The sequence below is a fragment of the Anopheles coluzzii genome, chromosome 3 (genome assembly GCF_943734685.1).
Source record: "Anopheles coluzzii chromosome 3, AcolN3, whole genome shotgun sequence".
In the NCBI taxonomy this organism is placed as follows: Eukaryota; Metazoa; Arthropoda; class Insecta; order Diptera; family Culicidae; genus Anopheles; species Anopheles coluzzii.
In genome coordinates, this window is record NC_064671.1 from 62,708,014 (window position 1) to 62,723,279 (window position 15,266).

General features: G+C 41.6%; 1 protein-coding gene across 1 annotated transcript; it reads right to left on the bottom strand.

Moving 5' to 3' along the window:
• Window positions 1–5,676: 5,676 nt before the first annotated feature.
• On the bottom strand, window positions 5,677–6,989 carry LOC125907398 (uncharacterized). The gene has a single exon (XM_049609304.1). The coding sequence runs from the start codon at window positions 6,837–6,839 to the stop codon at window positions 5,730–5,732; it is 1,110 nt and encodes a 369-aa protein (XP_049465261.1). The 5' UTR covers window positions 6,840–6,989; the 3' UTR covers window positions 5,677–5,729.
• Between the last annotated feature and the right edge of the window lie 8,277 nt (window positions 6,990–15,266).

Below are 15,266 nucleotides of genomic sequence, written 5' to 3' on the forward strand. Positions count from 1 at the left end.
TTCGTGCAATAAATGTTATAATAATCGAAAACATAAAATATTCTAATACGGAACGGACCCAACAACAATAAAGGGACTTAAGACAAAAAGGATCACGCATTTCAGTGGACAAATATAACCAAGACTTTTGTTGGCCTTGTTGATGACATAGTCCGTGTGCTCCTTGAAAGAAAGACTCGGGTCAAAGAAGACGCCAAGATCCTTAGACAAGGACGCACGGGGAATAGGGGCATCACAGACACCATAAGCATGAGTTATACTTGTAGAGGATCGGAAGAAAGACAAGACAGAACATTTTTCAGGACACCGGACTAAACCGTTAGAAGCACACCATGTAGAGAATTTACAGAGCTAGGATTGAAGGACTAGACAATCAGCTGTAGAAGATACAGGAAGAAAAATTTTAACGTCATCCGCATATTGCAAGAAGCCGTTAGGAGGAAGGATCGAAGTACAGTCGTTGAGGAAGAGAATTAACAGTAAGGGACTAAGGACACTACCTTGTGGGACACCCGAAGAACTAAGAAAACATTCAGAGAAAGAGACACAGATTTTAACTACATATGAACGATTCTCAAGATAGGAGTTGAACCACGGCAATATAGAGCCACCGAAACCTAGTTTTCGAAGCTTAGCAACAAGTAATGATAGAGGTATACTGTCAAATGCCGCTTTGAAATCAGTATAGACAGTGTCTACTTGCTTACCACTAGACAGGTTATGATATAGAGAAGACAAAAAACACATTAGGTTGGTGGACACTGAGCGATGGGGCATAAAGCCGTGTTGTTCCGTAGAAATATAATTTTTTACACAAGGCATTACAGATAAATGGACAATTGACTCGAGGATTTTAGAACACGCACAAATAATAGAAATGCCTCTGTAGTTTGATGCTAGTATGCGGTCACCTTTCGTATAAATGGGAACAAGCCAAGCTAGTTTCCATTGACTAGGAAAAATCCCTACACTAAGCGAGCGAGAAAAAAGACGAGCGAGAATAGGAGTGAGGGTATTGCCACATTTTTTCAAAACACAGACAGGGATGCCATCGGGGCCTGGTGAAAACGAAGTTTTAAGTTTGTGTTGTGGACAGACCGCTGCCTCATCCTGAGGGCTCACTGTTGACAGCAAGGCTGTCATCCTGTGACGTCCTCAGTGAGGATCGCGGCGCGAGCAGGACCAGCCGTCCTCTCCCCGCATTGCGTGTGTGTATGCGTTATTATTTATTACGTGTTATTGTATAACGATACCAAAGAGTAGTGATAAAATATACATATTCTGTTTGTGCCGTACATCGTCTATGTTTGTTTTGTGCGGACACAACAGTTTGGATAAAGCGGATTTTACTAGGCTTTCACTTACAACGACTGAATTACATGATATAACATCAGAGGGCGTGTAAGGCAAGCCTACGTCCAAAGGAACCTTAAAAGAACTGGGATCGACAAATACACTAGAGAAATGTTTGGCAAACAGATTACATACATCAGGATTGGATGTAGCAGAGGACAGATCAAGAAACAGGGTGGATGGAAGGCTAGCAGAGCCTCGCCGATAGTTCGCAAAACGAAAGAATGACCCAGGATCAATAGAGAGGCGCATTTGAAGACGCCGGATGTAGCGATACAGATGGCGATTAAGAAGACGATAAGCCTTAGCCGCATATTTATATACACAAAGATTGTGTAAAGTATTATTTAAATGGTAGGCGCGTTGAGCGCGGTTTTTGTCCGATTTTAATAGACGTAAAGCTCTGTTCGACCACTTAGGATTAGGAGCGGGTTTTATGGAGAGGATAGCAGGAAGGGAAGGCGGAAGTGATTACATTAGTAAACGCTGCTACAGTTTGATTTATGTCACAGTCAGCATCAATTAAGGACCAATGGGTATCGGCTAAAATGCGATGAAGCTTTTGGTAGTCCAGCTTCCTAAAATTGAACATACGAGCCGTAGGTATTCGTTGAGAGGATACAGGGCGAGAGTGCGTAAGGATCACACTTGTCTCAAGAGCAAGATGATGATTGTCTAGCGCGACGAGTGGTACAGGTGAAGCTATGACGGGGGAGCAGCGCTCCAAGAAGGCAGCATTGGCAAATGAAAGGTCCAATTGTCTTCCGCGTATATTTTTTATGCCAGATAATTGCAGCAAACCGTTTACCGACATTCCATCAAGCAGAGAAACATTTTCACGAGATACACCAGTAGGAATGAAGTGATTAACGCACGATGCCGACGGTTGCCAGGAGAATGATGGTGAATTAAAATCACCAAGTAACACCATAAGATCATTTGGTTTCAGTTTGCCAGCAACGAAACTAACACTCTCATGCAAATCGTCAAGGACTTCTTCGGAAGAACGCAGATCGGGTGGGATGTATAGTAAATATTGAATTCAAAAAAGCAGTAGAACTTAATGAAAGCTTTACACATTGAAATAATTGGATCATGAGCTCCTCTGTAAGTACGGGCCCGGTCTATTTTGATCAGAAAATTCCGAGGACGTAGTGCGTGGTCAGGGGCGTATAAATTGATCTTAAGAAGAAGCTTGGGATCATCAATTTCGCCTTTTATTAACTTTGCTACAAAAACTGCTTGTGCTACCTCCCTACATCTCTCTAAGGACTGCAAACCTAGAAGAAGCCGTCTAGTTTGATATGTTAGAGGCTGGTCCATGTTCCACCTTAAGGTACTTATGACTATTTTTGTGAATGATCAGAAGTGAGATTCAAACAGTTATTGTGACCATTACATGCTTGGTGACATTGTGTGCACCCAACACTTGGTCAGTAACTTGGTCGCGACATTTTCAGTCGGTGATCATCGCGATGGTCATGAGAGATATATGGTGCTTGCGAATGGTCCATAGAAACAGAATGAGCATGTTTTCTCGCTCTGTTAGACCCGAAAGATAATCAAAACAGACAGAGGGAGAAAGCATGCTCGTTTTGTTGCTTGAGCCCGCACACCAAGTATATCCAAGAATGTCGTGATTATCACCGACAGAAAATGTCGTGACAAAGAGTTGGGTGCTAAACAAAATGTAAGCATGTAATTGATCCTAAAACTGTTTGAGTCTCGTCACTGATCATCTTAGGCCGAAAATACACGGACCGGAATTTAGCAGCCGCAGAATTCCGCCTGCTGTCAAACCCATACACAAAGTGTCAATGGCAACTTTCCCAGACTGTTATTTCCATATAGCGCGTGGCCACGGAGCTGAAAAAATGTTGAAAAATTTTTCAACTTTGTCAAAATTGCTTGTCAACTGCAAAAAAGAGCTTTTCTCGTGGCCGCACCAAAAACATACACAAGAGCGACAAAAAGCTCCAACATCTGAATATCATCGATATTTTGTTTAAGAAACACTAACTAGGTACATAAATCAATTAGAATCATGCATTTTAGCATTATTATCATAACAATGGGTCACAACTGCGCCAAATAGCTGTTTGTTTACGCTTTTTCACGAACGTCAAATTTTGTCAACTTTTGTCAACTTTTTTTCCTGGCTGCTCCAGGTCACAAAATTTTGACAAAAGCTCAAAAAAGTGACAAAAGCTCACATTTTGAAAAATTTGTCAGCATTTTGTCACTCCCGTGGCCTTTCGCTGATACATTTTTGAGCAAGCGGAATTTCCCGGCCGCGGAATTCCGCCTGCTGTCAAACCCATATATAAAGTGTCAACCAAGGTGGATTAAAAATATCAGGTGGTGGATTAGGGCCTTTAGGGGGTCGCCATAGTTGAGGGACTTTACGTCATTTTTGAACCGTTAACCATTGGTTTCCGCACACAAAGCTTAGCAAATAGAACAGATTTCTTTGTTATTATGTGCATTTTTGTGTGTCTATTGATTTTATCGAAAAAATGAGACATATCAACAAAAGATTTGATGATTTGTTTATGCACGAAATTTAAAATCATGTGAGTATGAGTTCTAATCTCACGTAAATTGTCCATGCGGCTCGTTGATAATAAGGAATCAATGTGAAAATTGAAAAAATAATGGTTTTCTTAATTTTTATCTCCAAAAATGTCGAAAACACAATGAATTATAGAATAAATTCACGGAACAAAACAAAATAACACACTTTAATCCATGTTCTAATGTTTAATAAGAACTCGCAAAGTCCAAAATATATTTTTAAAGAATATTTAATCGAAAAAATTGGGTAGATAAATTATATGAACAAATTTAATAAATGTAAACAAAGTTTGAATCCTGGGGACCTTACGTCAAGTGACGAATTGTCAAAATGCACTAGAGTCCACCACCTGATATTTTTAAATCCACCTTGAGTGTCAACAGCAACTTTCCCGAACTGTCATATCCATACGTTTTTCCCTACCAGCCAAAATCATTATTAGATGTCTAATAGAAAGCCCAATAGACAAAGACTGTCTGTCTAATAGGCATCTATAAGGTGTACGAATGGAAGTAATTATTAGACAGTAAATGTCAAATCGAAAATTAAACACCCGGTGAAAAAAGTTCGTGGTACGTAGCGGCAGCTGAAAAAAATCTGGAACGTTCCAGATTGCGGAACGTTCCTATTTTATCAACTCGCCTCTGCCCCTTGCTGCGTTTCATTTGCCATTGTTTGTCTGTGCTATGAGGTCATAGATGGCTATCTTGCATGTGCCCGCGTTCTTAGGCGTGCTGGGGAGTTTGGACTATTTACACTTGTGGAAAGGTATGTGTAGCTTGATAGGGATTCATATAACTGTACTGTACTTACTTTTTATAATTCCCGTGCAGATCTGAGTGTTGATCGTGGTACGGTGTTGTGCCAGATGGTGCCTTTCCTGTAACGAATAGAGAACACAGACACAGAAAAAGCGTAAAAGCGTGACAAAATGGAATTCAATCTAGAACAAAACGACAACATCGAAGCTATTCGGCAAATGTTTAACATAATGATAAGTGAAATTAGCAGTTTAAGGGAGGATGTAAGGCTTTTAACAACTCAAGTCAACTTATTAACCAATAACATACGGCCATCGGAAACCACCCGTAGAACAGTTTTATCGATAAATTTTGTCAAAATCTCGTCCGAAGAACAGCTTGTAAATTTCAACAGGGATCTTCTCGAGGAATCTTACCGCATAAAAATTCAGGATTGGTTGGGCAATGCTGTAACTGAAACCTTGTCAAATAATAGAATGTTGCAAGCTTTGGACTTTATTTTCGAGAAAAGTTTTTTGTGTAGTTGCAGTTGGACAGGGCTTTCCACAGTAAACATTTCAAAAGTAGCCATGCGAACCTATAGAAATGTAATTAACCTATTCAAGCACATTGCTTGTACTAGAACAGTAGAAGCCGATGATGCGATGGTAGCTGATTTTTTTAAAAATAAGCTAAGGCATGCTAAAGAACGGATGGCAGCAAAAGGAATCCGCAAATCGAGCTGCCATACAGTACAAAAGCGTTTGTAAAACTACGTAATGCGTGAATTAGATAGGAAGAATAATGAAGAAATAGAGTATGCTAAAAGCACAGGATGTACAACGTACGTCTCATAGAATTTAAACCTAATGTTTATTAATTATGAAATATGAAATTATTTTCAACGTTAATTTTGATCTTCCAATTTACTTGAACTTAAATAAATAAGATGAATTTCAAACACATAGATTGTTACGAAAATGTTTTTTTTTTTATTATCCGTAAAGAGCGACATCTTATTAAACAAGTAGTGAGTTTAACTTAATTCAACATAGGATCTATTATCCGATAAGAGTATGGAGAAGTGGGCTGAAGATAAAAGTGTTTGGGTTATCTGTTCCTGCTGCTACTAATTTGCACATAACATCACTTGCTTTAAGCGTAACTGTTCCTATTGCTAAATCTTTTATGCTCCCTTCATATATGAGTAAATCTAAGGAGGAGCATGGAGAATCAAACGCTTCTTCTACAACAGCCATGTTTTGTGCAAAAACGGTTATTTCGGAATTCTGTTCAATGGCGCCCAAAAATTTATAAACACTATGGTCCTTACTTACAAACCACTGGTCTTTGAATTCCTTGCATAGGACGAAGTCTTTTCTCAAATGCAACATAGTTTGATTTTTCTTTTTTCCTAGCCTTGGATAATTCGTTTTCTCGTGTTTATCTAATGACTCAAATTGTATCAATTCTGATATTCGATTGATAACTTGTTCTAAATCGTTACTACGGCCTCTAAGCATTTTCTTTAAAAGTTGGAGTGAATTTTCGAAAGGATAGGTCGATATAGTGTTTAAAGGGCCAAAATTATGTACATCGTCATAAACATGAATTAAATTATGTATATTGCTCGTTACAAATTGTTTTCCATAAATTGTTTGAAAATCTAAAACAAACGTTTCTAGCATTGTTTTAGCTGATTTCCATTTCGAATAGTGATATTTGCTGCTCAATATGGTAATTGCGGAAAACAATAACAAGAAGTGTTTGAAAGCATGAGCTGGAAGAAATTTCCTCAATATTGGAATGCTTGTGTACCGAAGGAACGTGTAAAATTCTGAGGCTTTCCAATGTCCAAGACAATCTATACCTCTCATTTTCCTTCGAATTTCTGAAGGAAGTTTCATTTTCCTAAGCATGTCTGATATTATATGACCTACATTTGACCAATTTGTTTTTAGTCCTAGGGTTTGATCTTTCCAACCATTTAAAAGTTTCCGCAAAACGCCGAATTCAATGAGATGTAGAGTATCTGCTATTATTATAGCGTCTATGATGTTTAAATTCTTTATGCGTAATAGAGGCGAATCATATTTATGATGTTTTCCGTACTTCCTTCTGCGAAACAGCCTATCAATTCTTTTTGGTGCATGTAAATCATTAAACACCATTGTTTTCGATAGCTCACTAAATTCTCCATGGCATGTACATTTTAAACAACCATGCTTGGCATTGAAATAAGCTACTCCTGCAATAAAACAAAAAGTTAGTTAGCATTTATCATGGAAAGGATGTTGTAACTTACCTTTAATAAACGCACGAGCCGGAGAATCAGCGATAATTGCTCGTAGTTTTTTTCTTTTATTTTTTTTCCATTTATCATTATTCCATCTTCTTGGACTTTGTTAATGTCTTCAACAAAAGGATTTAAAAATTCTTCTATATTGCCTGGCTTTGAAGAACCACAAAAGATAGCCACGATCATCACTGGGATGTCTGGCAATTCATGTATATTCATCAATATAGGCCAAAATTGAGTAGGGCTACTCTTATACAGAGGGAGCCCATCGATTGATATGTTTATCAATATCGAGTCCAAATGAATGCTTTGATTTCTAAAGGTAAAATATAAATAATAAAAATATTTTTAATAATAGTTATATGGAGATATTATCTTTTAACTTACTTAAAACTGTTGGAAAAACACTGTTGTATTCCATTATACCAATATTTTCCTCCTGCTATTTTATCTACTCTTGCACGCTCCCTATTTGTTTTAAGCAACGTTCTGGCATCCTTGGGTAGTTTATCGATCTTTGACGTATTAATAATTTGCAGAAGCTGATTGAGGCTGTAGTGTGAAAGATTTGCTTTCAATGCCCATCCTCTTATACGATCAGCAAACGGCAAACTTGATGAACAGCGTTCGGTATCTCCTTCTTCAGCATCACTGTCTCCACTAACCTATAAGGTTATGCAAATTTTTTTTTAAATTCATTTTAATATTGAAAGTAATGAAATCGATATTCAACCATATACGTACCTCTTCTTCCGATTCATCTTCCAAAAAATCTTCGATGGATACAGTCGATTCATCGGATACAATATTATCACTCTGATCAGCTATGCTGCAATCCGCATGAGATATATTCGAATATCCAGCGTCATCAACTAGAAACAATTATGATTTAATGAATTTTGTACAACAACCTTACAGAAAAACCTCTAGCTAGTTTACCTGACGTTGATCCATGATCTGCTGCGTCTTTCTCAATTAGCCTCAATTTATCCCTTTGCTTATAGAGCATTCCAGTCTTTCTAATTTGTTCGGAATACTTGATGTTGTCCACACGCTGTAAATTATCCATTTGCAAAGAACGTTTATTTCTACAAACTTTAATCCAAAACCGCTACAGTAAAGAGACGCGACAAATCAAGCGAATTGAAAATGGCCGAGATTTTTGGTTTTGATTGTTCGCGTCTTAAAAAAATGTTATTAGACGGTTTCGGACATTATTTAGACGTATTGCCTAATAATTTTTGTTAGACTGTTATTAGGCAGTTATTGGGACAGTTTGTCTAATAACAAGATATGTGTCAGATAATAGACAGTTGTTGGGACGCGTCGTCTTTTCCGTGGGATTTTGGCTGGTAGGGTTCAGCAAGTGGAATTCCGCGGCCGCGAAATTCCGGTCCGTGTATTTTCGGCCTTGGCTGGGTACGTGAGCTGATTTGAGTTTCGTTTCAGTCATGAGTGTTGGTGACTGAAACAGTGGCATTTGGCAGCACTGTTCACAGCCAGAAAAAAAAATCATGATTATGCTTGCGCCGGCATTAAGGCCGAGGGACATTGTCCGTACTGGCTAGTGTATTTTCGATTATCACTATCGCATCTGTTGGTGGCTGATCGAAGCATTTAGCCAAACAATTTGGAGCCGCCTCAGAAAAAATGTATTTTTTTTACTTAAATTGGACTGAAAAAGCTATGTGATTGATAGGTGAATATGTAGTGCAAGTATTTCAACCATTTTCGCATCAAAAAATGATGAAAATAATGGCTGCTATTATTGAATCTGTTGTGTACAGAAACGGTGCAGTGTAACCGCGACTCAATGCTGTCGTGCAACTGACAGCATCCGACGTCCGAATGGCCGTTAAGGGCTTCGGGAGCGATCGGGCTACCGAGGGTCGGCACTCGATCATAGGCCGCGACCCGACACACACAACAGTCCTGTAGAATATATGTTATTTATATTAGAATATAAGTGGTTTATACAGAAGAGCCGCGTGTGTCTTAAATATCCTCAATTGTGCACCAGTCCGAAACACAAAAGTGGCGACGAGGTTCTAATTGTTTGTTGTTTCGTTTCATTTATTCGTGTGAAAATTCCGCGACCCAAGCGGCGAAGGATGTCCTCTGAGGAGACTGGTGGCATGGACGAGGAGATGCGTCGTTCATCGCTAGGGCTAGCTAGCGCGAGCGGAGGGCTAATTCCGCAGAACGGTGCGATGCTGCAACCCAACGTGCATCTTTTGGGCGACCAGCGCATTCTCGGTGGTATGCAGCGAAGTGAAGATGCCGCGCCGTTGCAGATACGTGCGCAACCGCCATCGTAATCCGGGTCATTGCCACTGTTCCACGGTGGTCAGGCGCCATTGCTGTCAGCTCCAACGGCGCCATCGCAGTCGGCACCCGCACCGCAGCACCAAAGTACAGGTCCGTATTTGAGTGGAAGTGATAATACGATGATGCAAACGCTACAACAGCTACAAAAGCAGATGGCACAGCAGCAGCAGCTGATTACTGAATTATTATGCCAGCGTTTAAATAACTTAGGTGCGTCTACGGCCGCGGTACACCCCGAGCAGATCATTGACACGCTAGCGAGAAATATAACGGAATTTCGTTATGATGAGGAAGGAGGTGTAACGTTCGGTGGGTGGTTTGCGAGATATGAGGAGCTGTTTAGGAAGGATGCGAAGCGTATAGATGAAGCCGCGAAAGTCAGGCTGTTGATGAGGAAGTTAGGTCCGGTTGAGCACGACAGGTACACGTCGTTTATATTGCCCCGGAAAGCGGGAGATTTTTCATTTGCGGAAACGGTCCAGAGGTTGACCGAGTTGTTTGACACGCGAGAGTCGTTGCTTAGCAAAAGGTTCAAGTGCTTGCAAATAGCGAAAAATAAGAATGAAGACCATATGTCATATGCGTGTAGGTTGAACAAGGCGTGCGTCGGATTTGAGCTTGGAAAGCTTACAGAGGAACAATTTAAGTGTTTATTGTTTGTGTGCGGGTTGAAGTCAGAGCACGATGTTGACTTCCGTACGAGGCTGCTTGCGCGAATAGAAGATAAAGCAGATATTACGCTGCAGCAGTTGTCAGCGGAGTGCGGCAGGATAGTGAACTTAAAGAAGGATAGTGCCATGATCGAGTCCCCAGCACAGGAGAATGTGTTGGCTGTACAGTCGGAAAGACACTTACAAGTCAAAAGATCGCAGCTAGATCAGCGTACGACGCAGAGTAAGCCCTGCTGGGCATGTGGGGATAACCACTGGCAACGTGATTGCCCATATCGTACTAAAGAATGTTTTAAGTGTAGGCGGATAGGCCACAAAGCGAGTCATTGCAACAAAAATCGAAGGAAATTTAGGAAGCCTGAGTATGGCCTCGGATATGAGGAACAGGAAGGGAATGTTGCACAAGTGGTAACTGTGAGTGTGCAGAGCGTAGCATCTAGGAGAAAATACGTGGAGGTTAGTCTCAACAACAAGCCAGTTCACCTGCAACTCGACTCAGGGTCGGATATTTCTATAATAGGCATGCGTACATGGAAACAAATAGGGAGCCCCCGGCTCAAACCCCTTTCCGTCGCAGCGAGAACTGCTTCAGGAGCTGGTCTTATGCTCGAGGGTGAATTTCTATGTGAGGCCACACTAGGCAATGTTACGGCTGAAGTAACCATAAGAGTGGCAAAACATGATCTTATGCTATTCGGTGCGGATCTGTTTGAGTTGTTGGGTCTGTGGTCAACACCCATTGAAAGTTATTGCTATAGAGAGGGCAGAAATTTAAAACAGCATGATAGGCTTGATAAAAAACAGACCGAATGTCTAGTAGCTAGTATAAAGGCTGGTGATGGCATAGATTATGCAGCAGGCACGGGAAATGCAATTCCATTCCTTTACAATGAGGTGGTTAAGCCCATGCAACGTGATACAATGCTGCGCAGATTATATAGCTATGGCAATTATGTAGGTCGAATAGATAGCGCCAATTACCTTCGTAAACAGCCCTCGTCGATAATTTGTCACGAAGCGTACCAAAGAAAAGGGAGACACATGAGGTCGCAAGAACCTTAGCGTAGGCGTAAATAATGATTTATAAACGGGCATATGAGTTAAAGGATCCCTGGCGAGAGGGTACATGTCTCAAAGAAGTGCTAGAAATTAAGTGATACAAGAATGGAAAATAATGGTATTAATTTACGGTAGGATGTTTTAATGGCTGAGGGTAGAGTTTCTGGAACAAAATAGCCGTCACAATTTTTAGCATTTTAGCAAACCCAGTTTTAGCCATCGTGGCACAACATTCCCCTAGCATAGTCTGCGTATGTGAACAAATGAATGGTCCACCTCGCCGCTCTTCTCGTGATAGAAGGGCGTCGCGCAGGTTGCAGCTGTACCAGCTGAATTAAGAGAGGGAAATGTTGTGTACAGAAACGGTGCAGTGTAACCGCGACTTAATGCTGTCGTGCAACTGACAGCATCCGACGTCCGAATGGCCGTTAAGGGCTTCGGGAGCGATCGGGCTACCGAGGGTCGGCACTCGATCATAGGCCGCGACCCGACACACACAACAGTCCTGTAGAATATATGTTATTTATATTAGAATATAAGTGGTTTATACAGAAGAGCCGCGTGTGTCTTAAATATCCTCAATTGTGCACCAGTCCGAAACACAAAAGAATCCGTTCGTAGCGGGAACGTACGGCGCTCACATGAAATTCTAGGGATGGCAACACATTTCTTGAGCCCGGTCCTACAACGCCGCTGTGAATAATTGTAGCAACCATCTAGTACGTTAGGAAAATGAGTGTCGGGACGTACGCCGCCGCTACGAACGGATTCAATAATACCAACCAATACCTTATTTTGAGATCCGGCACGATCATTCTATCGATGACCAAAAAAAAATTTCACCAGCCGCCGCTAGATGCGCTAGTGAAAATCAAAATTACACTAGCGAGTACGGACAGTGTCCCTCAGCCTTTATACTTTCATTTTCTTCCTCTTCTTCTCGCAAACTGCTAGTTGGCAAGTATCGTGCAGCTCGGCTATTAACGATCTTCCCGGTGGTTCGATCCAGAAATTGAAATGCCTTCTGCTGCGATGAGTAGCCAGCAAAAGTCATCTTTTGTGCTGCTGCATCGAACTTCAATCGATTCTGCTTCGGGATCCACACGTAGGCATTCGTGCCGAATACCAGTAGTTGGCTCACATCTGGATTCTCTCCCCATATGGCTTCATATGGCGTACCATCAATCGCTGTTACGCACGCGATTCTAAATTTCTTTTTTTACCAATCTAATCGTAGTAACCATTGTTTATCCTTCCAAGTCAAAATAAGATGTTTCTGGAAACACGAATTATCCCGTCCGAACGGATATACGGGTAAACTTAGGAGGATAAATTTAGTATAAAAGTAGGCCATATTTTAAATAAAGCAGGATTCAAACGCAGAAGCTCTTGGAGTAAAGAGGTTTAATTCTAAATATCCGAAATAGGACAGAGCCCCTGGATTTCCGAGCCAAACACCCCCTTCCGTCTGCATAGGCTTCCCAACCTTGGATCAGAAGCAACTAGCGGGAAGGACTGGTTAGTAGGCGAAGTATCAAATACTCTGTCCACTCTGCTGCTGTTTGTTTCTCCTCCGTTACAACCCTGCAACTCTTGCTGAGAGCCAAACCTTCGCGTGGCCTGCCGGAGAAGCTCGGTTCGTAACAATCGCTTTTGTTGCCAATCAGTTTCGTAGGTAATTTGCACTATTCACTGCCTCCGCCCAGAACTTAGTTGGTTACCCTGCATCCAACAGCATGCATCGCGCCATTTGGTAAAACGAACGGTTTTTTCGTTCTGCGTTTCCGTTCTGTTGCGGTGTATGTACTGTCGAAAACTGTTGCCTGATGCCCTCTTGCTTCAAGAATCACCCCAAATTCATGTTCTTCAACTTACCTCCGTTGTCAAAGCAAATAACCTTCGGTGGCCGGCCGAATATGGTCTGGACTTCCATCACAAAGTCCCTTAATTTTTCCTCAGCATCGAATTTTTAACGCAAAAAATACACAGTTATATAGCGAGTTCGTTGATGACCGTCAGGAAGTACACATCCTCCTGGATTAACATTTTTCATCACTTCACACACATCTACGTGGATCTGGTCCAACGGTTGCTTCGATTGCCTTTTTGACTGTTTCAGAAACGGGATTTTTGTACATTTTGCTTCATATCAACACTCACATTCGGTCCAAATGCTACAGTCGTCGATTTCTCCACTGATGACCAAATTTCTCCTAAACAGCTCCTGAACAGCATCGTTGTCACGAAGACCCAACTTCCGATACCACGTGTGCTGGCAATTGTTGGTATGCTTGTGTTGGTCTACCTTCATCGCGTTATAGGGGTTCTTAATGCAGTACAACCCGTCGGACACAAACGCCACAGCAGCAGCATCCTATCCCTTGATAATTCAACAGTTATCAAAAATCACCTTTCCACTCTTGGTGTTTTGGTTTGCATCCAGTGCTGGTACATACAACGTGCCTGAAAGCATAAGAGTTTGTACGTTACCTTCCAGATTGTATAAATCTACTAGACACGTTCCTTTTCCTTTTGTAGTTGTCGTTTTCCCGCCTGCCAGCGTGACTTTTTCGGTCTTGTTTTCGTCTAGGCCCAGGAAAGATTATCAATCAGCACACATGTAGTGGCTAGTATTATTGAATCCGTTCGTAGCGGGAACGTACGGCGCTCACATGAAATTCTAGGGATGGCAACACATTTCTTGAGCTCGGTCATACAACGCCGCGGTGAATAACTGTAGCAACCATCTAGTACGTAAGGAAAATGAGTGTCGGGACGTACGCCGCCGCTACGAACGGATTCAATAATACCAGTCAGTATGTCGCTCCTAAGTCGACGATCCAGCTTCCATATTTACCAGTTCTTTTTGCCATGAATGTATAATTTTCACTCCTTTTCTCGCGAAAAACACTTGCCTGGGGTGGAGTTGAACGATTTTAAAGGCTACTCTGCACCAGCGCAATTTGAAGTTTTTTATCCAATCTCAATCCTGCCACAGAGAAAAGTTCGAAAATGTATTTCGTTAACGTACTTTTCTATGTTTCCCTTGCAGTATCGTTTGGCGATCAGATGTCACAAATACGACACTTTAACGGTGAGCGACGGCTGCTCGAAATTATGTTGCAGCTTGTCTCTCGCTTCACGATCCGTTTTTGTCGGCTTGATGCGCCCGTGCTGGTTAGTCTCCATCAGCACCCCGATTGTCGCTCATACTCGTTGATCTTCGGCAGCAACAACGTCCAGGCCTGTCCTACCTTGCGAATTACTTGCATAGCACTTCCTCGCGAATTAGCAGTAGTTCGGTACTGAACTTCCAACTGCTATAATTCGATCTTTTTGATTTGGGGACCTGAACTTTTTCCATTTTCAGTAATTCAGAAATATTTCGTTCCTGTTCCCATATCCTTTTGTTCAGAGGTAAAACAGTAACTTATTTATATTTCTTCATAACTTATTAAAGTTACTTATTCATATTCTACTATATGTTAAGTCGTTCGAGTTGACGACTGTACCACGAGACCGGCTTTCAATTAAACACTGAGAGTAAAATGAAATATCCAATCAATACAAACAAGTTTAATATGCATACCATCTTTTGCTTATAACTCGGTGACGAATGATAAATGAGATCCTTTTATTGAATCAGCCATAGAATATAGAATTTATGTAATTAGCCCTGTTCTTTTTCATGGATCTTGGATGCAGCACTTAAAATACATGCCTGCTTCAACAAAATATAGGTAATTTTCTTTACATGTTGCATTTATGGTGTGGTTTTCTTCTTCTTCTTTGCCTGCTCATGTCTAGTAGACATATCCAGGTCGCCAATCCGTCCAGGAAACACGGTCCTGGGCTGCAGTCCTCCAACCACGGCTGCATCCGATCTCCGAAAGTTTCGACTCCTCCTGATCCAACCAACGAGCTCGCTGTGCTCCTCTACGCCTCATGCCGTACGGGTCGCTGACGAGCACCTTCCTGGTGGGGCATGAGTCTGGCATCCTCATCACGTGCACCAGCCATCGTATCCTTCCGGCTTTGATGACCGTCAGGATATCAGCACCGTCAAACAGCTCAGCTAGCTCGTGGTTCATCCTCCTTCTCCACACACCCTGCTCGCACACACTGCCAAAGATAGTCCTTAGCACCCGCCGTTCGAAAATGGCGAGTGCATTGGTGTCCTCCGTTAGCATAGTCCAAGACTCGTACTCGTAGAGGACTACCGGACGAATCAGTGTACGATA